Genomic DNA, 23,307 nt, shown 5'->3' with positions numbered 1-23,307 from the left:
GTATGTACACAATTGAAAAACAGCTGTGATAGAAAAATTGTTTTATTCATAATAGCCGTGGCACACGCCACACAGACTCTCATCACACTCACGCTCTCTCTATTGACGAATCATATTTCTAGTTTTCATTTGTAGTTCAAAACGTCGATTTGTTCTTACACCTTTCAGAAATTCTCTGGTTTGTTGTTGAGTTTTGCTTCTGTTACTGGAACAACAAACAAGAAATATTAGCGTATGCCTGGATTTTTATAGCTTTAGAATTTCGATTGTTTCTAGATTATTACCTTATCGGATTCGCAGTCGGTTGTTTTTTTAGTATACAGTTTGTAGCATCATTTAGCCTCAACTTAAATCGAAATTGGTTTTCGTTTGTCTTATGTGGTATTGATTTGTTTTTGGGAGTAAGATTGGGTATTCGTAATTTGTCGACCTTCAATGTCCCTAAAAGTATGATTGAAATATCGATTAAACATTTGTTGTAATACAGCAAAGTACACCCCGTGATAACAACTATGATATACTTACTCAATGCTTCATGTCTTTCTCTCAATCGTTTTCGTGCATCTACAACAGATTCTGATTTGGCAAACAATTTTTCATGAATTTCAGCAAAATTTGGAACTTTTTTCGGTGTAACATTTTTCAAATCTGAAAATGAACACAGTATTTGCTTTTTATATAAATCTATTCAGTTTCATACAATGATCAAACACGAGATAAAACGCATTCCATATTCTACAAAGTGCCACCTAATATTTTTATATATTTCTAGAATTCAACGGAGATTACCCAGTTTCTTAATGGTGGGATTTGATGTAATATTAACTTTTGATTTGCCACGTAATCCAGCTAGCAGAGTAAAAGATTTCATGTTCATAGGACTCTTAGACTTTCTTCGAGATGCAGTCAACATAGCACCCTTAATACTTTTATTCTCATGTATCGCAACCGTTCGATTGATGGATTTCTCGGCCTGTATTTTTTTCTGTCGTGAAGTTTGTAATACAGGTATACGTGTACGCTTCTTATCCAAGGAAAGCCTCTTCAAATGTGCATTCAAGGTTTTTTTTGTTTCTTTCACATTTGAATTGGCTCTCCTATCCGTTATGTTTTGTCTTTCGCGTAGTTTTCTTTGTAAATTCGGCGTCTCTGGCTCCATAAGTTCGTAAGTTTCATTCTTCTTTCTGGCTGAACCCTGTTCGCTATGTATTGCTATAGCAGTTTGTTCTTGAACATCTAGCCAGTTACAATTGTTTCTATCGAAACTTTTCTTTGATCGACGAGATATGCTATCACTGATGGGAGTACTATTTCCTTTCCAGTGTTGCTGCTTAGTTCTGGGTGTTGAAAACTTTAAAGATAAGTTGGTCGACAACCTATTAGTGTTTCTTTTATCATTGTTTTGATTATTTAAGCTGATTCTTGTACGGGTAGATTCCAATATCTTCCTCGACTTATCAACGATCGTATCGGACATTTTCTGTGATCCGCAGGGAGGAATGTTCGGAAGTCTTTGCAGTATTACCACTGGATTTTTTAACAGTAAGCTATCCTTTATAGTGTTCTTTCTTATGAAAGCAGCTATGTCTGTGTTATTCATGTTTGGTTTTCTTCTTTTTGATATATCGGAACCAGTTCGCTTTTGAAAACGCAATTTTCTCTTGTTAATCGGTGACATTGTTTTAATTTGTGTTAAATATCTTAAATTCCTGGAAACAAACGATTCGTTGATGCTTTTTCGGTGGTGTATACATACGGAAATTATAAATTTTACAATAACCTTGTACTTCTGTATCTCGTTTGAAATTTAAATACGCGGCTGAAACTCTCAACTATAATCACAGCGACAGAAAGAGAAAACAGGTGTGTTGTGTTGCTAATATAATCGATAGCGAAGCGGTTAAATTTTGTTTCAAATGACGCACGATTGAACAAAATGTATACAGTATATATGGTGGTGCACTCGATCGATGCTCTGTGATGCTCTGAGCTATAATGTATAACCACAGAGTACTAAACACCATCAGAGAGTATAGTTGTATATTCTTACTTCCTTCGTAGACGAGATACACAAGTAGAGACCGACCAATCACCTTACGCTTTACAGCAGAGGCGACGAACTGGCATGGCGGCCCCCGGGCCAGTCTTTATCGGGTATGATTTTTTCTTGCTAGTCACGTTTCACGCGTACGTACTTGCTTATATATATACCCAGACAGCACAGTCTGACCGAGCCTACCGCCGGACCCAGCTAGCAGAGCCCCTGCCCGACAGGTTACGGGCAAACACAATGCTTGGAGCAGCGTTGAGACCAAGACAGGCCGATTTAGCCGGGCCCCTGTGCACAAAATGGCGCGATTTTCACCTGCCGGGGGCTCGAGCCCAGGGCCTGCCGGCCGGGTTGGGATTCAGCCTGTTTTTGAGAGGGCAGCACGGTATCACACTAATGTGGCCAATCAGTGCTTCGATTGAGCCTAACTTTTCTCGCGCATGCGCGACACAGGGCGGGTCGCATCAATGTGGCAGTACTTTGCAAATGCGTAGCAGTCTCCCTTGTTACCGACAAAAGTATAATAAGTTAATAAATAAGACCTTTGAGGGCGATTGCTGCCTAGATTGACCTTTATCTGGCGTTTTCGACTACTGAAAAAACCCGTGTTTGTATTATCACGCAATGAGAACGCGAATCCCGCATCCTTGCAATCTTGCAAATCGGCTGAATCCTAGCTCGGCCGGCAGGCCCTGGGCTCGAGCCCCCGGCAGGTGAAAATCGCGCCATTTTGTGCACAGGTGCCCGGCTGAAATCGAGCCGGTGTGCCGTCTGGGTACATGGTATAGACTCTATACTCTACATTAGTCTACATATTCCTATACTGTATGTATATATAGCTGACTGTAAACTGTAAGCTGTAAAGTGTAAAGTATAGAATATAGAGTATAGAGTGTAGGGGGAAAAAATAAGTTCACAAATCCGCCATCGGAAATGTAGATGACACTCGTCGTCCTACGACTACGATTCCTACGGATCCGGCCGTCCGGCCACTGCGACCGCGGCGGCAACATTATATATTCAATTATAATTATATTATCACGACCGTCAAAGTGAACCGCACATGTGTTAGCGGTAACGACTTCGATAAACAAACAAGCCGGAAAAAGCGAAAGTGGCTGATAATGGTAAACAGATCGTGCGAGGTATTAGAAGCTATATTTAATAAATTCTGACCTTTCCTGGAAAGCTCCTTTCCCCTCCTCCGTTACTCGAAAAAGCACGACCTCGCGCATCGGGGCGGACTTCCGAGTCGAGGGACGGTCTCGAAAGATTTTTCAGGGTTTGCAGACGGTTCCGTGAACGACCTATTTTTCTTACACCGCGGCCAAGACTAAAACAGGATTATATGTATAGTCATATTCGTCATGACACGAACCAGAATTTCATAAATAAAAATCTCTCCACCCCCATATTTTTCTAATGTCTCGGAAACTAAAACCGAACGACTCACACATATACATGTTGAACTGGAAATCATATTTTAAAGTCGTAAAAGTTATAAATATACAGTAGCGCAGAAAACTTTAAGACCGCTCTAAAGAAAACGACAACTTTTTTAAATATTGTACTATACGATTTGAAGTTTTTTGGGAAGCTAGAGCAATTATTAGTTTACTAAAGGATGTGAAAAGATATTTTTTCAAAAATTGCAATTGATCGGAATTGTTGAATAAATACTAAAAGTTGAATTTTTAACTTTTTTATGTGGGCCTATATTGAAAATTTAAAAATATGTTTTGGGTAGATCTGTGTCAATTAAACATATTCTGAAAATTTCGTCAAAATCGGTTGACATTGCAATGAGCTACAAACGTTTAAAGATGGTAAAAATTGCAGATTTTCACAATTTATTGCCGAAAATCTTGAAAATCTGCATTTTTTACCATTTTTAAGCGTTTGTAGCTCATTGCAACGTCGACCGATTTTGATGAAATTTTTTAAAACATATTTTTAAAATTTTCAATATAGTCCCACATAAAAAAGTTAAAAATTCAACTTTTAGTATTTTTTCAACACTTCCGATCAATTGCAATTTTTGAAAATATTTCTTTTCACATCCTTTAGTAAACTAATTGTTCTAGCTTTCCCAAAAAAGTTGAAATCGTATAGTACAATATTAAAAAAATTGTCGTCTGCTTTAGAGTGGTCTTAAACTTTTGTCCGCTACTGTAATTGCTGAAATGTTACTTGAAATGTCGGCGTTTCATAATTATGATTTATATAATGATATATTTAGAGGTCGTTTCAAAGTTCAGAAAAGGGGTACTATTTATATGTGCTTCTACTATACGCCGTGTACCAGTATCGGAAATTTTTAATGAGCCTATTATAAATACGTATAATACATACATAATATTTACATTGTAATTGCTTAAATATGATAAAGATGTACTGAAAAAATGTAAAATGGAACATAAATAATGGTCAATTATTTCGTATCTGTTAAAAAAAATATATGCATATGTAGTTGGAAGAATATGTGGGAAATATACTAAAAATTGTAATTCATCTATTAAAATTGATAATATTTTAGTTATAGGTTTGCGTTAAATGTGTGTGTGCGGCACTGAAAAAAATCGACATTTGTTAAACACTAACAATCCTACCCTTTTCTTACTATAAATAATACTATAAATATGTATGTACTACAATTTATTTTTCATAATTACGTTTATCATTGTCTATTGCCATTTCTCTTATGTTTCTTTCGACTATGGGAGCTATCTTCAGCTTCCTTTTCCAGTGTTGTAAATACATTTATAATTTTTCTTTTGGTGCATCGTATCTATAAAGTCGTTGCACATACGAGCAAAAAAATATTCAATATATTTAAATACATGAAAATACCCGGCTTCCTAATAAAGTATACCACGAATTTCAATCATGATTAGAGATATATTTATGAGAAATTAGTAACGTATTTTGGCACAGATTTCCCGGCATAGCATTCCCAACGTTTTCCGATCCCCCGTAATCCAGATTATCCGAATGTCGGTAAACATTCGATTACTAGCAAGAAACTATACTGTCACTTTTAATTTCTGCTAATCAACGTATCGAAATAAATATGAATAACAATAACAATCGACACTTCCGCGAATTAGATTAGGACACATTCTCGGGAAGTGCGCCAGTGTGAAAGGTGTGTACAACGTCCAATTTCGGTTTCGTCATGTTCATGAATATTAACACAGTCATCGCGATAGAATCACGCCACTTCTGCACAGGGCACCATTCATACATACCAGTATATATGTTCCATACACGGATGGGGAGAGGGCCAAAGGAAACGTGTAGCCGTTAGAGAGATCAACAGTCTTCGTCACGTGTGCGATTGATCATGCCACTTGTGGATACGGCCCTGAGTGCCGGCAGGTTTGTTAGCCGGCGCGGAACGTAGCGGCGCTGCATTTCAGGATCCGTCGTCGACGGCGTCATCGCTGTCGTAGGTTGTGCGAATTCGACGCGTTTCTAACGATCATTCTCCCTCGAGGGAGTGAAATCGAGCGGAGCGTAGCGGACTCGTGCTCTCTTCAAACGGCCGCGTGCGTTAATGCTGTACGCCCGAGAGAAACGAGAAACGGTTACGGTGGTGTGCTGCGCGCGCGCGCCCGCCTGTCCAATTTATCCGATTCTTTGATCGTTGACAATGACCGTGTCGGTGGAAGATTACTACGACGGTTCCCGCACATTTTCCTGGTTGGCGAACCTCATCAATATACCGATCGACCAGGTGAGAATTTTTTGACGTTTCGGCTTCTCCTGTCTCCTGTCTCCTGTCTCTCCGAGTGGTTACTTTCGTCTCCTACTTTTGTCCGGTGACCGCCGAAAACGAGGGCGCGCCGATCGAAAATTTTTACCGCTCCTATTAAAGTATCCTGCCTGCTGACTGCCGATTCGGAGCAATGCTTAGTGTTCGATGCTACGCGAGATTTCCCGACAAAATTAATAACTACTTCATTTTCGATCCGACACCCCTAACAGTTTCTTAAAGAGTACAAGAAGATCTATCAATTGATGGAAAAAAATATATTTGGAATTTTATTTAAAAAGCTGCTGATATACATAAAAATATGTTATCCTCAGAAAATGATTTATTCGCTACAAAGGTTCTATATTACTGAATCGAACTTGTAAAAATCAGTGAAGAAGAAGAACGTGATCGTAAAAGTGCTGTGATTTCCTGTATTAAGACTGGAAATTTAAACTGAAATTTTGGCTAGTTGAAAAACTACACATTTCGTGATATATTAGGTTGTCCCAAAAGTTCCTTCCGGAATGTGTTCCTTTAATGTCGCTAAATAAATACAAACAATACGATAATGTTTATGTTAATATTTTTTAGTACTTCTTAATATGAATTTGCATTATGTGCATGCATCGAAAACCAACTTTTGGGACAACCTAATATTTATTTAGCAATATTAAAGGATCACATTCCGGAAGAAACTTTTGGGACAACCTAATACATAATAAGACTTTTTAGATCTTAGAGTTTGAATTTTTTGTCCGCTGTGAATCGAACACTGTGGCGATGCTGCCTTTTATTTCCTCGTGACAGCAGTCAAGGTTACGGTTCACCGCATAAGTTATGGCTTTACCGCTTTGCACGTTCTTTCGCCACGATCGTGAACTTGCCGACTCGTTTCTCCCATGAAAATGATTGGATGTTACGGTGTATTCGGTGGCAAAGATGTGACAGTTGGTGTTACCCGGAGATTTCGGAAATTCGAACAGTTAACCCGCACGTTAAAACGATCATTGCTTGTGTGTGCGTTGCAACATATGCACGGTGTACGCGCGTGGGACGGATATAAACATCGTCATTGAAATCTCTTTCGCGTAGTCTCTCTATATTGTACCTCCTACTAGTCGCGTTAGGTTAGATCATAAACGGGATCACCATGCATCATCGTATCTACTATAATAGGTGCTTCGTAGGCGCCGTGATAATTAAAGGCCGATAGCTTAATGGAACTTGATTTCCAGGATCGACCATTTACGTAATACACACGAGATTGTTTTTCGTGATCTTCGGATGGTGTACGAATTCGAATTCTGGGAGTTACTATTGCGCCATTATTAATCTTATCGAGAATCATCGAGTCGGCTGTTGCCAACTTATCAGTTTAAGATTCTTGCTTAGATTAGTGAAAATCTGCTTTACTGGAGCAGTAAAGATGTGTTGGGAAATCTTATCGACTAATCGCAATCCATAGTTAATACTAGAGTACCTGTGAAGGTTGGATTGTGTCAAGTGATATCGCCAGTATGAAAACGTTCAAAATACAGCTTCAGCTATAGCCAACGTTCTTACCCCTGGATAACTAATCTATGATGCGTGGAAATAACGATGCCAATTAGAGACACGAGTATAATCGAACACTTTTTATTTAGCATTAAAAACAGTGTAGCTTTTCTGAAGAAACAGAACAAGCGATCGAACTTTATTTACAGCTTTACGTACGCATAAGAAATTCGTCAAAACCGGTAATCGTATCTGCGCAAATGGATAGGAGTTCGCTGGAAATAGAATGACCGGTGAGCGCATTGGGCGACCATTTCAGTTATGCATACATGTGCGCATATGTATGTGTATAGGACGCATCGGATGCAACAGTTGGGAAAACGCGAGCACAACGTGGATTGGTTCCGCGTGAGTAACCGGCGCGGCGCAGCGCGGCGTTTACGATGAATGCTGGTTGCGCGGATAGCAGAAGATCTACTATTAACCTTTTGGCATTAAGGGGGGTTTCTCGTGCAACGGCAGTGAAAACAGGTGATTGTTAAGAATTTGTTCAAAATAGCTATTAACAAGGAACAATTAGAATATATAGATATATTCAAAGAGTAGTTTTCCAGTTCGCCAAGGACAAGCGCAGTAAATCATGTTTACGTTCTACCAGTGGCACAGTGGAAATTCTTTCAACCGGTTACAAGACCATAATTGCCCCCAGAAAATTGGCTAGCAGTTATGTACGAGTAACGGGCATGATTTTGCACCTGTTAAACGGTCCACTTTTCAACAGGTGCTGCTCGAAGCATTTCTTGTCAGGATTTTATCTCTCGCTCACCCCTTGGTTCCGTTCTTTCAATTTGCAAGGAGAATAGTTCAAACAGCGTCACGAATAAAAGCCGTGATTACGCCGTTTTGATGATGATGAAATCGATTATGCTTCAGCGATAGTTCTTATCTACGAGTGATAATCGTTATCCGTACAACAGTAATTAATGTACTCAGTTTGGCCTAAACCTTTTAACGTAAGCAATATTTTTCCGAAGACACCATTCGTTAATCTAAATGTTAAAAAATTCGCCAGACTTCTTTTCACGTCTTGACCTTCCTTTCGTTTATAATTATTTTCTGTTTTGTCGTGCTGCTAGTCGCAAATTACGAGTAAAAGCAATCATCTTATCTTTTGCAACATCATCCTTTTCCTGCAAAGCCTTTTTTGCTACGACAGCCTTTTTCTCACGGCTGTGCTCATTTTCTAATAGATCAACAGTTGGGATTTTCTCAATAAATTGTTTTAAAGCGACAGCAATTGTAAAGTGCCGGAAGTAATGTTGCAGATTATTTCTCTCTGGAGTGTTCTTGCTATCGGAACGTCCGTAGTTATTCGAACGTTATTAATTGCAGCGAATGTGCAATTCGATGCAGAAAAATGCTGGGAAGGGGTATACATACGTACGTACGTACGTATACAGTGGGTAACGAAAGTATTCGAACGCCCTTTAAAACAAAATAACTTTTTTATAATTGTACCAAACGACCTGATTTTTTATAATCAATTAGAAGCATTGCTTTATGAAATGATATGCAAAAAAGATTGTCAAAAAATTATAATTTACAAGGTTACATGCAAAAATAAAAAAGGCATTTTTTTAACTTTTTTATTAGGGCCCTTAATGAAAATTTAAAATATATGTTTTGTAGATCTATGATGAAAATTTAATCGAAATCGGGAAAAAGACACGCATCGAAAGATGTACGGTTTTGTGGATTTTACGCAGAAACTGATCAAAAATCGTGTAAAACTACGATTTTCAACATTTTTAATCGCTTGTAGCTCGCGTGTATGTTAATCGATATGACGAAATTTTCAGCATGTGTATAACATAGATCTACAAAACATATATTTTAAATTTTCTTTAAGGAACCTAATAAAAAAGCTAAAAAAAGGCCTTTTTTATTTTTGCATGTAACCTTGTAAATTATAATTTCTCGGAACATCTTTTTTGTATAGCTTTTCATAAACCAATGCTTCTAATGGATTAGAAAAAATCAGGTCGTTTGGTACAATTATAAAAAAGTTATTCTGTATTAAAGGGCGTTCGAATACTTTCGTTACCCACTCTGTATGTATACGCATACATACGTAATATACGTAATATGTATATGTATATTGTTCACGTGCTTGCATTTCTGTCGTTCGAACTATCGGTTGTACCTCCTATTGATCCTTTGATAGTCAATACCCGTGCAATTTATAAGCCGCGCATGTGGTTTAACCTTTCATCTGTTCTTCGATGTATCAAACATTAATCTCCGATGTTTCAGATTGTTTTGAATCTAAGTATGTATCTTGAATCTTGACACGTGCCAAAATTAGTCCCTTTCTGCTTCCAGAGTCACTACAAAAGGATATTGGTTTCATGTTACTGCCAAAGACGATATAATTGTCAGCTTTTTTTAAAACTTGGCATTTCCAAAGCTTCTTATGATCTACAATTAATGTTATTGGCGCTCTGGTTCGATCAGTTGGAAAAAATAAGCAAGTTCTTCTTATGATCGTTCATCTGAGAACGGTTTAACTAGATGTGCTTTTTGCTCGTATACCACTCGTTAAACGGATCCTTGAAAAGAAGCAACAAGAAAAAAGGAACGACTGCCAATTATTCGCGATTAAATAATACCTCATCGAATCTAGTTATAAAACCAGCAATATTTAGGTGCACGGCAGTGCACCAGCCAAGTTCTCGCCGTTTTTTAGAGGCTTATAACTTGGCACTGGAGGCAGATTGAGAGATTTAATTTCGTAGACTTGTTAAATGCTATCATGTCTCAATATTGACAAAACATTAATAGGTTCCGAGATATAGGACCTCAAAAATCGCTAAATTTGTCACTGACTGACTGACTGACATCATCAAAACCTTTTGGGTACTTCCCATTGACCTACAAGCTTGAAATTGGTACATAGCTCCACCATAACAAACACTCGAAGGAATAATTATCAAAGTTTGAAATTTTACACCTTAAAGGGGTTGTATTGAAAAGAAAACATTACGAAATAGGTATAAATAGGTAGTAAAACGAACGATGCATTTATTAATTTACTTAATGTCCACCTTAAAGATAAAAAATGTTTAGGATTTAATGAATCAGGGATAAGAGTAACACCTACTTGATAATGGATGAAATTTCAACAAAAATTGATGAAATCCCAACAGAAAATATCCTGTAAACAGGAGCCAAGTTCATATGGCCGTAAAAAGTTATGAGAACAAACAAAATACGACCAAATTCGTTAGCTTAGAAATACCCGTTTAAAAGAACGCTATTTAATTTTTAAAGAGTTACATGGAGGGCTAAATTATCCAAACTTGGCCGTTACTTTTTAAACTAATGGCAATAAAAGGTGTTAGGTAGCGGCCAAGTTTGAATAATTTAGCTCTCCATGTAACTGTTTAAAAATTAAATAGCGTTCTTTTAAACTAATTTTTACAAACGCTTTTTTCAGTATTGCAAGAGGTATTTCTAAGCTAACGAACTTGGCCGTATTTTGTTTGATCTCACAACTTTTTACGGCCATAGGAACTTGGCTCCTGTTTACAGGATGTCTTTCTTGGGATTGTTGTTGACTCGGGGATAACGAATCTTCGGCAAAGTTTCTCAACAAAAAGAAATAGTGACCCGCCGAAAACATGTATTCGGCGTTATCGTTCGCGGGGAAGATAAAAAGGTTTCACGGTTCATTCGGTGTTGCGTGAACGTCACGGTCTGACCTCGCTTCCAGATCGCTGATTTCAACAGGTTGCCGTTTATTCGTCGAAACAGAAGGATCTGTTCCTGTCGTTGTAATCGAGACGCGTAAATGCAAGGTGCATCGCTCGGGAAGGAATGTATCAGGTGCTAAACTTGTATTGTAATTCGAAGAACGCGTAACAAAAACCCCGGAGCCCTCTATTTTCGAGAACCGGTGCGCGGCTAGGATTCCGTTTCGTTTCAGTGGACTTTTTAGCTATCGATAAGGAGGCCACGCGGCACACGCAAACCGTTACTCGAGCCACTGGAATCGTAATAGGCAGGTGAAAAAACAAACTCGCCGAGAGCGTGTCTGAACTTTAGCCTCAGCTTTAGGAAACTATCAAAATCATTTCACAGTTATTTATGCTCCGAATGGTTTTACCTATATCTATGTAACAGTAGCCGAAATAATGATAGGTTCACTTCGATTTGTTGACATAATGTTGTGTTTAATGCAGTATTTTTGATTTTACTTCTTATTATTTATTCATTCTAATAAAATTAACAAAATACACAGCTCAATCGATTAACGCAATGTTAATTAATGTCAATTACAAATTTTCTACTACAACACTTGAATTTTAGTTCCGAAATAAACATAGGTTCATTGTGTATTTTCACATAAAATATTTAAAAAAAGAAAAAATAAAAATAATTCACTACTTAGTTGAACCTCCTTTGTGTTTTATAACTTCAAATATTCTGCGTGGTAATTGATTAAATTAATTTTTGTAATGTTTCTAATTTAATTTCAGACCACTCCTCTCTAATCCCATTTTTTATTTCTGAAACAGTGCTATACTGTTTCCCATTGTCGTATACCTTTCCAACCATCTAACGTTATTCTTCTACCGTGCAGAGTGTTGCTAACGGACAAGTCGAGTCGCGAATATAGTAAAGCCCTTTTTGCTTCGCGCACCGTCCTCGAAAGAAGATCGCTTTGTCTGTTCGGTGTACGTGCACTTAAGCTCGGCCTCCGGTACGCCTTGATCTAACGGGTGATGCCTACAAACTACTTCCGTTTTTATTTCTTCTCATCCTTCGGAAGAATCAGCCGTGTGTGCAACGGAACAAGTTGACTTTTCGTTTACGGATTTTTACTTGTTCGACGGGTATACACTCCGCGACAAAACGATAAGACACCTCCAGATTTCTAATGTTTCTCAATACCAATGATGTGTACAAAGATTTTTGTATATAGATCTGTATAGAGTATCCTCTGTTTAGTAACATACGAAGTAAATGTTACTATTTACCTTATTTGTGTCTTAGGACTTATATCAGTTTGCATGAAAAACCGGTGCGTCGAAACGATAAGACATGATGAAGAAGAATAGTGATTTAATTACACTGTCCAATACCAAATTTGTTCCACAATTACTGTTGACTGGTTCTTATATGAGATGGATGGACCAATCGGAACGAAACCTTTTGCATCTTGTAGACTATGTTCCCGGGATGGTCCCGTGCAAAAAAAAATTGTACATTTTCTTATTAATGACGATTTTATTTGCGAAAATGTAGGGTGATGATGCCGTTGTGAACTCCGCTGAATGTTAGATATTAGGAACAGTAACGACGCGATGTCGTTACCGTTATCGATTGCGACTTTCAGATATTTATAAGTTACGATTTGGAATGTGACGGCTGACAGAGATAAAAAGTGTGAAATAAAAAAATTTTATAAAAAAAATTAAACCGACTTCGAAAAAACGCACTAAAAAATATAAAATAATTTCCATTTAATTTATGTGAATACACACGAACTTAAATACAATACAATCTTTTCGGAGGCGGCGCACAAAATTAAAAATTTTCCAAATTACAGATGTTGCTGATTATGATTTCATTGGAATATGATGGACTTGGAAATCAGTAGGTGGGAAGAGAAGATACATTAATATGTGAAAGCATGTAGAAGAATTTCAGGATTTTCGTAATTTCCAGTGTGGAAAATTTTTACAATACAAAAGATTGTATTGTATTTAAGTTCGTGTGTATTCACATAAATTAAATGGAAATTATTTTATACTTTTTATTGTGTTTTTTCGAAGTCGGTTTATAATTTTTTAGAAATTGTTTCAATATTCATCCGAATCCTCTTGGGCGCGTATGCTGGACCACTTAAGCAGCTGCAGAAAAAATAGATTTCTTGAAAATAAACCCGAATACTTTGTTAACGACGCGTGGTGAGAGACGATTGAATCAACTTTCGCTCGCAGCGCAGTACCGATCGCGCTTTCCCCTTCATTTGAACCTCCGGGTAGCAAATATCTGCGCGAATATTCTCGCCGCTCCGGCCAGTCGTCCAGTTATAACCAGCATAGTCATCTACATGCATATGTGTGTACCAGCAATACGTTGACCAGGTATTGCTCTTTCGCGCGGTGATTGGTCACCACGGACAAATAGTAGCCTTAAAATAGTAGCAATATCTGTGTAGATAGCTATTCTGTAAAAACACCGTTGTTTTTCCCAACGGCTTTTGCGAAAAAAAGGCAGACCGATATTCTATATATGGTGGTGTTACCCCACCAGTGGTAATCATGCGAAGAAAAAATGGTTGATGTACAATAAGATCATCGGAGCTGATAGGAAGCTCCGTCGTCGCAGAGAAAGTATTCTACGTAATACACTCTCGGTATAGTCAATTGCTCGCATACTTGAGTCAAGCCGTCGTCGCTTGCTTTCGTGCAGTGGTCATTCGAAAACCGAAAGTTCGAAAATATTCTGGAAAGAGACGGTTACAAACTTTAAATCGAAAATACCGCTTTGAAATTTAAAGATTCGAATAATCTTTCTTGTTCGCTGGCGCGAATTATAGTGTTGTTGTTGTGTATGCGTAAAATCTTGTAATCGAATTTTAAACCTCTTCTCATAATCCAATCTTGCTGAAATTTTGTATACACATTTGATGGCAATAAAAGTAGAAAATAAAATAGACAAAAAACACTTTTTAAAAACCACGCTTATATTAAAATGCACTAGAAAGGAGAAAATAATTTTTTTCCTGGTTCTCCATAAAATACCGAATCCAGTGAAATGATTAATAGTATTTTTTCCCAAAATTTTAAGCAATTGGTTCAAGATTTCTTCTGTTGTAAAATATGTGTCGGAATAGATACAAAAATTTAATGTAAATTAGATGAGAAACAGGAAAAAAATTATTTTCTCCTTTTTAGTGCATTTTAATATAAGCGTGGTTTTTAAAAAGTTTTTTTTTATATATTTTTTTATTTTCTACTTTTTAGACTTTTTTTAATGGAACGCAAGATTATTAATAAGATTATTAATCATTTAACTGGATTCGGTATTTTATGAAGTACCAGGAAAAAAATTATTTTCTCCTTTCTAGTTCATTTTAATATAAGCGTGGTTTTTAAGAAGTTTTTCCATATAGTTTATAAACTAATCAGAATTAGTGCTCGAATAGTATTTCATTGTACGATAGTAGTTTCAACGATTTACGCTGAAAGAGGCAATCGCGATGATGCAGCAATTAGTCGAAGCGCGATTTGTTTTGTAAACAAACTTGATTTGGTAAAAAAGTGTACGCGACGGGTATCGGTCACAGTTCACGGTGTGCGTGTAGTTGCGAGCAAATGCGCAGAGATCGTTGGCCTCTGTGGGCCGACTACCTATATGTCGTGTCAAATGACTGGTTGGCTCATCCTGATCCCGCGTTGCGAAACACATCGATATTGATACGAGATTATTTAGGGGACGATGCGTGTTAAGTGTGCAGCTACTGTTAATCGACAATCATCGTTTTTCCTCCGCACGAAGGTCTACGCGATTAAATTGTACTCCCCAGAAAATATTAGTGCATTAGCTATCGAAATGAATGGTTCCCTACTCACAAGTGAAGTCATAATCTTACTCACAAGGAGAAGGCACGGTCATGGGGTCTCAGATTTTCTCGAAATTTTACATACTGGTAGATTTCGTTCTCCTGATTATGAAAATATAGCATTGTAAGGTCAGATACTCAATAACTTGTGAGTTATTTACAATTGAAATTTCATTACAGTTTCGTATAGTTAAGCACAGTTTCAGTTGAAGATATTTTTAAGTCCTAAACGGCGTGGTGGTAATTTAATGTACTAGATTGGTACTATGTACGAAGGCCAGGGTTCAAATCCCCTTGTCCTCTTTTTCCTTTTTTTCTTTTCAGTTTATCTATTTTAATTGATTGGGTTTTACACATGAGAAATGCACTCATAATATCTATAGGAAACATAATATTAAAATTTTATTGAAAAGCAATATAATATGTAAATAAACATTAACCCGTTGCACTCGACTGGCGACTGTAAGGCGCCAGTAAGAATGGCCACATCATTATTCAAAACAGTTTCAATATTATTAAATTCGTCTGTTTTCTATAAATTGTGAAAAGCTCAATAGTTACATGAGAAAAACTGGTTTTTCATGTGCACAATGTAAAAAAGATGACATAGAATAAAAATGTTCTGGGTCGAAAGAAATGATTTTGGGTTTCGAATTAAAATTGCTTCGAGTGCAAAGGGTTAACTTCATCAACCGTGCCTGAAAAGGAAAGAAGAATAACAAAAAAACCATGCATTACATACAAAATACAATAAACATAGAAATGAAGAGTAATAAATAGATAAACTGAAAAGAAAGAAAAAGGAAAAAGAGGACAAGGATTTGAACTAGTGTTGTATAAAGCTCGAGTCTTCGAAGCTCCAGAGCTCAGTCTTTAAGACTAAGTTTCTATAGAAGAAGATTTAAAAGAAGACTGAGCTCTGGAGCTTCGAAGACTCGAGCTTGATACAACACTAATTTGAACCCTGGCCTTCCTAGTACCAACCTAGTACGTTACCACCATGTTGTTTAGGACTCAAAAATATTTTCAACTAAAACTGTACTTAACTATACGAGACTGTAATGAAATTTCAATTGTAAATATCTCAAAAGTTATTGAGTATCTGACCCAATAATGCTATGTTTTTATAAACAGGAGAACGAAATCTACCAGTATGTAATGTTTCGAGAAAATCTGAGACCCCATGACTGTGCCTTCTCCTTGTCAGAAGTAAATACAAGGGCTATACCAGAGTTGGGCATTAATCGGTTAAAATTTTAACCAAGCTTAATGTGTACGATTAAAAAAAGTTAATCATTGAAAAATGGACGATTGATTCAATTGATTGATGAATTTAATCGTCAATCGTTGATTAAATAATCGGTGAACATATATGAAATAATTCATTTTTCGCAAATAAGATCGTAAGGATTAAACAATGCAATATTATATTGCGACTGGATATGTTATATCGCGACTGGACCTACAGTTTTTGATAAGGTGGGTTCCGAACCACCTTGGGCGCCAGAGATACATATTTTTGATAATGCCTGATATTGTATACTTTCCGAAAGCAGATGTCTCAAGGTTCGTTCGGAATGCACATATTCATTTTGATAATTGCAAGCCGAGAACGTGTTTAATGCGATAATGGGTGGAAATTTGCACGACCAAAGGTCTTCGACAATGTACATACTACGTACACACACGTATGTATACTGAATGACTGCAACAAATTACAGTAACTACTATTTCTACTCACATTTTCAGCACATTTGCCGTTTTCAACGAATATTCTTAAGACTTAAGGCTCAAGGAAAAGATAAGTGCTCCACGTATTCAAAAACTGTGCGTTTTATTCGAGTAAATGCGACGATAATAATTCATTGACAAGTCAAAGAACATTATAATACTTCGCCGAGAGAACTATGTTCCCTTTTTTATCCAATTGCGCTTATATTTGAACGACACAACATTCGAAAGGAAATGCTCGCGACAAACGAATTCGACGAAAACACATTCAAAGAGAACAACTTTTCTAAAAGTGAATAAAACGGCTTGGATTTTTTTTTACAAGTTAGAATTAGTTTACTAGTGGCTTATTTTCATACAAAACAACTTGACAGTGTTTTGAAATCGTTATACGAGAGTGTTACTGTACATTTCTCAAATATTATGTGTATAATAGTTAGCAAAGTTAGCTACACCGACTCGCCTCGTTGGCTCAAGTATAGTAGATGATGATCTACGGCTCTAATATAGTTCCTGGTCCCCCAGCTCGAAATCAACGTCTCGCCTGAATCTGAATCCACCGCTGACCCCGAAAGTGGGCGATGGTCGACCTCCATGGCCACGTTCAACTTGGCCGAATCCTCTGACAAAACCATTCCTATAATTACGCTCTGCCTGGATCCCGATGTGTGGTTGCGGTGATTGTCCAGGTCGAATGTTCAGTCCTCCATAGGCGTTGGCGTTCGCGCCGTTTCTTTCGAAGATTCGCTGATGGTAGTCCACGTCCACAGATGGCCGACGATCTGGCCCGCTCATCGGTTTCGTTGCTTGGACGGAGACTGATCCTCGGGGTTCGGTTTGCCGTCTAAAACGGGCCGGGATCTAAAACAGAATTTTATGATTAATGATAGCGCAAGCTTGCGCTCCTAGTCGGGAGCTCGTTCGTTGCTACGAAGTTCGGTAGCGTTCATAAAATGTTCGACACCTCTGCTTGTCTGTTTCGAGTACTCAAATAGTTTCAAGACAATATTGACTTTGCATTAGAAATCTGTAGTCTAATCGTGAGTGTGCATCTATTTCTGCTGTTTAGAATGTGTAATTCAATGATTTGCATACCAAAATAGCAGTACATTCACTTCCGCAAGAAGTGAATTTCACGCCACGTGTACCACCGACTAGGAATGGGATCAAGTACCTGGCAAACAGGTTCGAACTTTGATTGATGGATTAATAATAGTAATATTTTTCGCGGCGCTACGGTTCGATCAAATTCTACACTGAATTGATGACTTTGATTGATGGAATTCGAACTCTCTATAAGTACTTCGAAAAAAAGAAGTAGTAGCAAACAAAAGTAGCTAAAGAAGCAGTTTCGAACCCTTTACAAGTACTGTGGGAAACGTAAATAATACTTGCAAGTATACTCTAATCTTGGTTGAATAGTTTCGAGACTTTCGAAATTTTTATGAATATCTTTACGAATTTCCGTATTCTTGCACGCTCCATGGCAACGTAAGGCTGTTCCAGCGCGGCGTCTGTTTACTTTTTTTTTTTAAACAAGCTGTGGAGATGACAGAGAAAACGAGAAATCTATACAACGCATTTTTTAAATTGTCGTTACAGGCCCAGATAAAAAAGTTGAATTACTATTTTTTAAATATTTTTGGGGAAAATTTAATTACGATATCTCTAATAGTTCAAAAGTTATAACAAAATGACACCAACTTCTTCGATCGCGGCGTCTGTTCACATTTTTTTTGTAAACACGCTGTGGATGAAAAATTTAAAACTCACGTAAGATTCCTGTGGTTCTTCAAGTTCAGCTTGAGCAGCGGCGTACGCGACTGCACAGAAAAGGGCCAGTGCAAGGTTGATGAACTTCATTGTTGACAACGCGTTTGTTGATTTCCCTTGAATAGTCGAGGAAACGATTCGCAATGCACTCGAGTCGAGCTGGGTGAACTGTTTGATGCCAGACTCTGCACAACCCGGCCTTATATACATATACGGATTTTCATCGAGGAGTTCATTGTTTGTTTCCTTTTGTGACATTCTTGTCGGGGGATCACCGACGGCTCCTTATCGTTTTTCCTCTGCGCTCGATCCCCAGGGAACTCCCCGTTCCGGGTCATCCGAGATCATCGCTCGATTCTACGCACACGCGTGATTGCTTTCATTCTTGAGGGTCGATGGGGATCTCCGGGGAACTTGGATTCCCGGTTCCCCGGAATAGTTCTTTGTCTATCGGTGACCGTGTTCGCGCATTCCATTTGCTCGGGAAACGTCACGGACCGTTTGACAGTCATTATGCGGCCAGACAAGCAGATAACGATTAATCATATGTATCTACGTCACTGCGAAACGCGCTGTCGTACGCACATTTTACACATGCGGCGTGTAGACTATTTTTGTTCTTCCCCGTCGAGACGCGCGGTTTCTCCGGAAGAATTAAACTGTTCTTTGTAAATACGCGAAAAAGAGCTCCCTACGATTTGGTTGTACGATTCGAGCACAAAGAAATTCTATTTCAAGAAACGTCTATTGTCAAGAAAAATTCGCAAAATTAACCTTGACCTTGAACGTCAAGGTCAGAAGGTCACCAATGTTTCTTTTTTAAATACTGGGGTCGTTTTCATTGGGATTGGAATATCGACGTAGTCAGTTAGCGAGCTCGATTTCTGTTTCAGGTGAACTTCGTGCTGACACAGTTCACGGCGCTGTTTTTGGCCGGTGTTTTACGAACATGCCTCAGCCCGCTGAAAGTGACAACAGCCACCAGGCATGTTTTCGGTCTTATCATCGGTTTCGCGCTCGGCTACTTCTGCTTCGGCAGGTGAGTCGATCGATTTCTAATTAACAGCTACCGGAGTCGTTTGCTCTAAAAGAAGTCGTATACATATTTTTGCAGGCAGACGATACATCTTGCAGGCCTTCCCGCATTATGTTACATAGCGATGCGCACGCTAAGTCCTCACATTATACAAAGGCAAGTGACACGCAATCTCTTAATTATTATTATATCGCGCCTGGCTCGTAGACATTGCTCGAACGCAATCGTACGTTGCTATTAGGAGTTGAACTAATTGGGGAGGATTGTTGCCGTCACTAGTATTTATTCTCGGGTACACGACGAGCAACCATCGTCCCTTGAACTTACTCGAAATTAACTCTCATTCCGATAACACGTTTCAGGGTTGTACTGACGACTGCGCTGTTCTATTTATCGTGCGTGCATTACCATCGACAGATGTACAATTACGGCTCGTACACTCTTGATATCACTGGTAAGTACGCGTGCACTCCGTCCGAATGATCGTCACGCGAGAATTCAATTTCATTTACTGCGCCAAGTATATCAAGTATCGACGCGGCGGTCGGACATTTCATCTAGACCGCCGATTTAATGATATTACAATGGGATATGTAAACAATATTAGGACAGAGGGCAAGGGCAATAGAAGTGTCTATGATTTTTATTTCGTTGTGAATTTGTGAAACATCTGAAATTCAGTGTCTGAATACGTTTTAGAATTGTAGTGGAAATTATTAGGGATGGGCTCGAGTTCAATATGTACTCACGAATCCGAGTCAAGATCAATAACCAAGTTTCATTTCATGGGTTTCGATTACTGCTTAAAAGCAATAAAAGTTTCAATGATTATACTTGACAAGTATTCATTGTATACAAGTAGTTATCGAACCTCGGAATGAGTACTTACAAGTTTCGAAAAGATACTTATAAGTACTTCGATGTTGAAAGTAATCGAAACTTTCACAAGCAGTACTCGAATCTTGGAAATCAGAACTGCATAGTAGGTTTTAAGCACTTTCTTTATTAAATTCGTAATTATTTAAGAATAATATTTCATTTACAATACTTGGTTTTATCCTATTTCTTTTTTTATCCATGATATTTCCTGCTTTTGAAAAAACTCTTTCTGAAGGTACAGAAGTGGCCATTATACAAAGATGGTCACGTGCAATTTTTGATAAAATGGAGTACTTGATTGAATTTTCACGCCGAAATAATAACGGGTCTTCTTTGCGTTCAAGATTTATTTGAATCGCGTCTGTAAAGTAAATATGTTATAATAATTTCACTTGTAAAGGATTCGAAACAGTCTGGCAAAGGGGTTCGAGTAAACTTGGGAGTACTATTTTTATTTTTCGAAGTACTTATATAGAGAGTTCGAATTCCATCAATCAAGGTTCGAACCTGTTTGCGAGGTACTTGATCCCATCCCTAGAAATTATGCAAGCCGAGAGCCTCGGTTATTTCCCAAGGTTTTGCGAGCCCTGTTGCGCGTTTACGCGTGGTTATGGTTGCTCGGGCGCGAACGGAGTTAACGAGGCAGGTTTGCAGGTTCACACGGTAAATGGTATGCGCGTTACAGGGCCGCTGATGGTGATAACGCAAAAGGTAACCAGCCTCGCGTACAGTATACACGACGGATTAACGCAAAGCGAGGAGGATCTTACGCCGACGCAGCGTCACCAAGCCGTGAAGTGAGTTTCGCATCTTGTTCCACGGTCAATGCAACAATCGTGTAAACGGTCATATGCCGGTAGTCGCGCCTCGTCGTTAGACCGGCGCGGCACAGCGGCGGCTGGCCGTGTAATCGTGCGACTTTCATTCATATTCAAGAATCGCATCGCTCGTCCCAACCAGTGACTCACGCTTATCGCCTCGCGTCCATTGTAAGCTACGATAAACGCTATTACGCATGATTCATTTTAGAAAGATGCCCACCACTTTGGAGTACTTTAGCTACGTCTTCCATTTTCAAGCTCTGTTGGCTGGCCCGGTGATATTGTACCACGACTACATAGACTTCATTCAGGGACACAAGCTTACCGCACCGAAACCCTTGACGGTAAACACCATTCGATTTACATAGTTTGCTTTTCTCCCGAAGCGTAAGAACATGTAGATACCGAAGCGTCTTGTATGTATGTATGTTCTCCTCAGGGCTGCGACAAGAATTCCGGTCACTACAGCGAAATTGTTCTGGAACCGTCGCCGGTTTTGGTCGTAGTAAAGAAGGTGATCGCGAGCTTGCTGTTCGCCGCTATATTCGTCACTTTCATTCCGAGCTACCCGATCGAGAAGCTAAAAGGTTCGTGTTACCGATGTTTGTCCTTGCACAGCGGTTCGGCTGAATTTCTAACGAAGCATCGCATTTTCCTCGCAGAGGATGACTTCCTGAAGAACACGACCGTAGTCCAAAAGATGTGGTATCTGCTGATCGCGACCCTGCTGGTCCGGTTCAAGTATTACCATGCGTGGCTCTTCGCGGACGCCATTTGCAACAATTCAGGCATCGGCTACGCCGGCCTGGACGAGAAGGGACAGGCCAAATGGGACCTGTTCTCCAACGTGGATGTTTACGGTTTCGAGGTACAAACAGTTGTTCTATCATTTGGTTACCATGGTTTCATTTTTGATATTTCGATTTTCAGATGTCCTTGAGTTTGAGAGACAGCATCGAACACTGGAACAAAGGGACTAACAGGTGGCTCAGATCTCTTGTATACGAGAGAGTCAAACGTAATAAGCTCGTATACACGTACGCCCTTTCCGCGCTGTGGCACGGGTTCTACCCCGGCTACTACTTGACATTTGCCAACGGCGCTTTCTTCACTGTGGTATCGCGCACGGTAGGTCGCGAAAGTCGCCTTGCGTGTTCACTATTTTCTTAAGATCACCCCCAACTAGCACAGGTATGTCCTATGTACGTTCAGAGAACGTCCGTTTCGGACATTCAGGACATTCGGAGAACGTCCAGGGGATGGACATTCCTAGAACGTCCAAAATTCACGTCCTAGGAACATTCGCGGAAACCTAAGAAAACGGGCGTTCTTAGAACGTCCAAAATTCACGTCCTGGGACATTCTTCGAATGTACAGAATGAACGTAGGACGTTTGGACATGAACTGGACTTAAACGTACGTTCTATGGACGTACGGTGCTACTTGGGCCTTGGGCCTTATTGAATTCGAAACGAAGTTAACACGGCTACTAGACACTAAGAACCGAGTCATTTCTGTTGGAACAGGCTCGCCGCAATATTCGACCGTACTTCTTGGGGTTCAAAATGAGAAAGTTCCTCTACGATGCGCTTACGTTCACTGCGACGCGAATCTTAATGTCCTACATCACATTGAGCTTTATACTCTTGGAGTTCGCACCAAGTATCCGAATGTACCTGTAAGTAGCACGAAGAACACAGTCTTAATGTTAATCTTGGGCTGAGCATCGTAGCGTGCTAAGGTATCCAAGGTATGAATAAAAAATATCTGTTGTATCATTTTTCCAGGTATTTATACCTCATCCCGCACATAGTGGGTCTCGTTATAATGGTCGTTGCACCTCGTCTTCCAAAAATTCCATCGCGCAACGACGCGAAGAATGCCGACACGGAGAACAACGCCAATCAGAAGTTAATTAACGGGACTACGCGGAAAACTATGTAAACCGAGTTTTCGCTGCGATCGAAAATCATCGGTTACGAGAGAAACATATATTTTATGAATGTTTTGACGCACACATGCGCATGCATATACATCCGGACGTGTATATACGTGGGCATGTACATATACATATTATACATATACATGCATATACGTACAATATATATTTACTGTTACGACGTGTTACCGGTA

The 23,307-nt window shown here is 38.9% G+C and overlaps 3 protein-coding genes across 7 annotated transcripts; 1 reads left to right on the top strand and 2 right to left on the bottom strand.

Moving 5' to 3' along the window:
- Positions 1-26: 26 nt before the first annotated feature.
- LOC143212690 (uncharacterized) lies at positions 27-5,464 on the bottom strand. Of its 3 annotated transcripts, XM_076431730.1 has the most exons (6): positions 5,299-5,464; positions 3,227-3,383; positions 790-1,709; positions 526-648; positions 285-441; positions 27-205 (listed from the first exon to the last, which is right to left on the bottom strand). In XM_076431730.1, exons 2-6 carry the CDS (start codon positions 3,283-3,285, stop codon positions 100-102), a joined length of 1,365 nt encoding a protein of 454 aa, XP_076287845.1. In that variant the 5' UTR covers positions 3,286-3,383; positions 5,299-5,464; the 3' UTR covers positions 27-99. The 3 variants fall into 3 exon arrangements, with proteins under 3 accessions (XP_076287845.1, XP_076287847.1, XP_076287846.1); XM_076431732.1 differs by lacking the exons at positions 3,227-3,383; positions 5,299-5,464 and adding an exon at positions 2,094-2,413; XM_076431731.1 differs by lacking the exons at positions 3,227-3,383; positions 5,299-5,464 and adding an exon at positions 1,781-2,016.
- Positions 5,465-5,485: 21 nt separating this feature from the next.
- On the top strand, positions 5,486-23,212 carry Oys (lysophospholipid acyltransferase 6). 3 transcript variants are annotated; one of them, XM_076431717.1, is made up of 11 exons: positions 5,486-5,786; positions 19,332-19,477; positions 19,553-19,630; positions 19,837-19,928; positions 21,039-21,150; positions 21,383-21,518; positions 21,614-21,761; positions 21,837-22,042; positions 22,105-22,302; positions 22,701-22,852; positions 22,962-23,212. In XM_076431717.1, the coding sequence occupies exons 1-11, from the start codon at positions 5,703-5,705 to the stop codon at positions 23,116-23,118; spliced, it is 1,509 nt and encodes a 502-aa protein (XP_076287832.1). In that variant the 5' UTR covers positions 5,486-5,702; the 3' UTR covers positions 23,119-23,212. The 3 variants fall into 3 exon arrangements, with proteins under 3 accessions (XP_076287832.1, XP_076287833.1, XP_076287831.1); XM_076431718.1 differs by having other exon boundaries at positions 19,530-19,630; XM_076431716.1 differs by lacking the exon at positions 5,486-5,786 and adding an exon at positions 6,497-7,832 and having other exon boundaries at positions 19,530-19,630.
- Positions 16,752-18,711, bottom strand: LOC143212699 (hymenoptaecin). The gene is made up of 2 exons (XM_076431750.1): positions 18,439-18,711; positions 16,752-17,526 (listed from the first exon to the last, which is right to left on the bottom strand). The coding sequence occupies exons 1-2, from the start codon at positions 18,694-18,696 to the stop codon at positions 17,167-17,169; spliced, it is 618 nt and encodes a 205-aa protein (XP_076287865.1). The 5' UTR covers positions 18,697-18,711; the 3' UTR covers positions 16,752-17,166.
- Positions 23,213-23,307: the final 95 nt, after the last annotated feature.

This window comes from Lasioglossum baleicum, chromosome 10 (genome assembly GCF_051020765.1).
Source record: "Lasioglossum baleicum chromosome 10, iyLasBale1, whole genome shotgun sequence".
NCBI lineage: Eukaryota > Metazoa > Arthropoda > Insecta > Hymenoptera > Halictidae > Lasioglossum > Lasioglossum baleicum.
The sequence above is the reverse complement of the archived record's forward strand: the minus strand, read 5'-3'. Positions and strand labels throughout refer to the sequence as shown.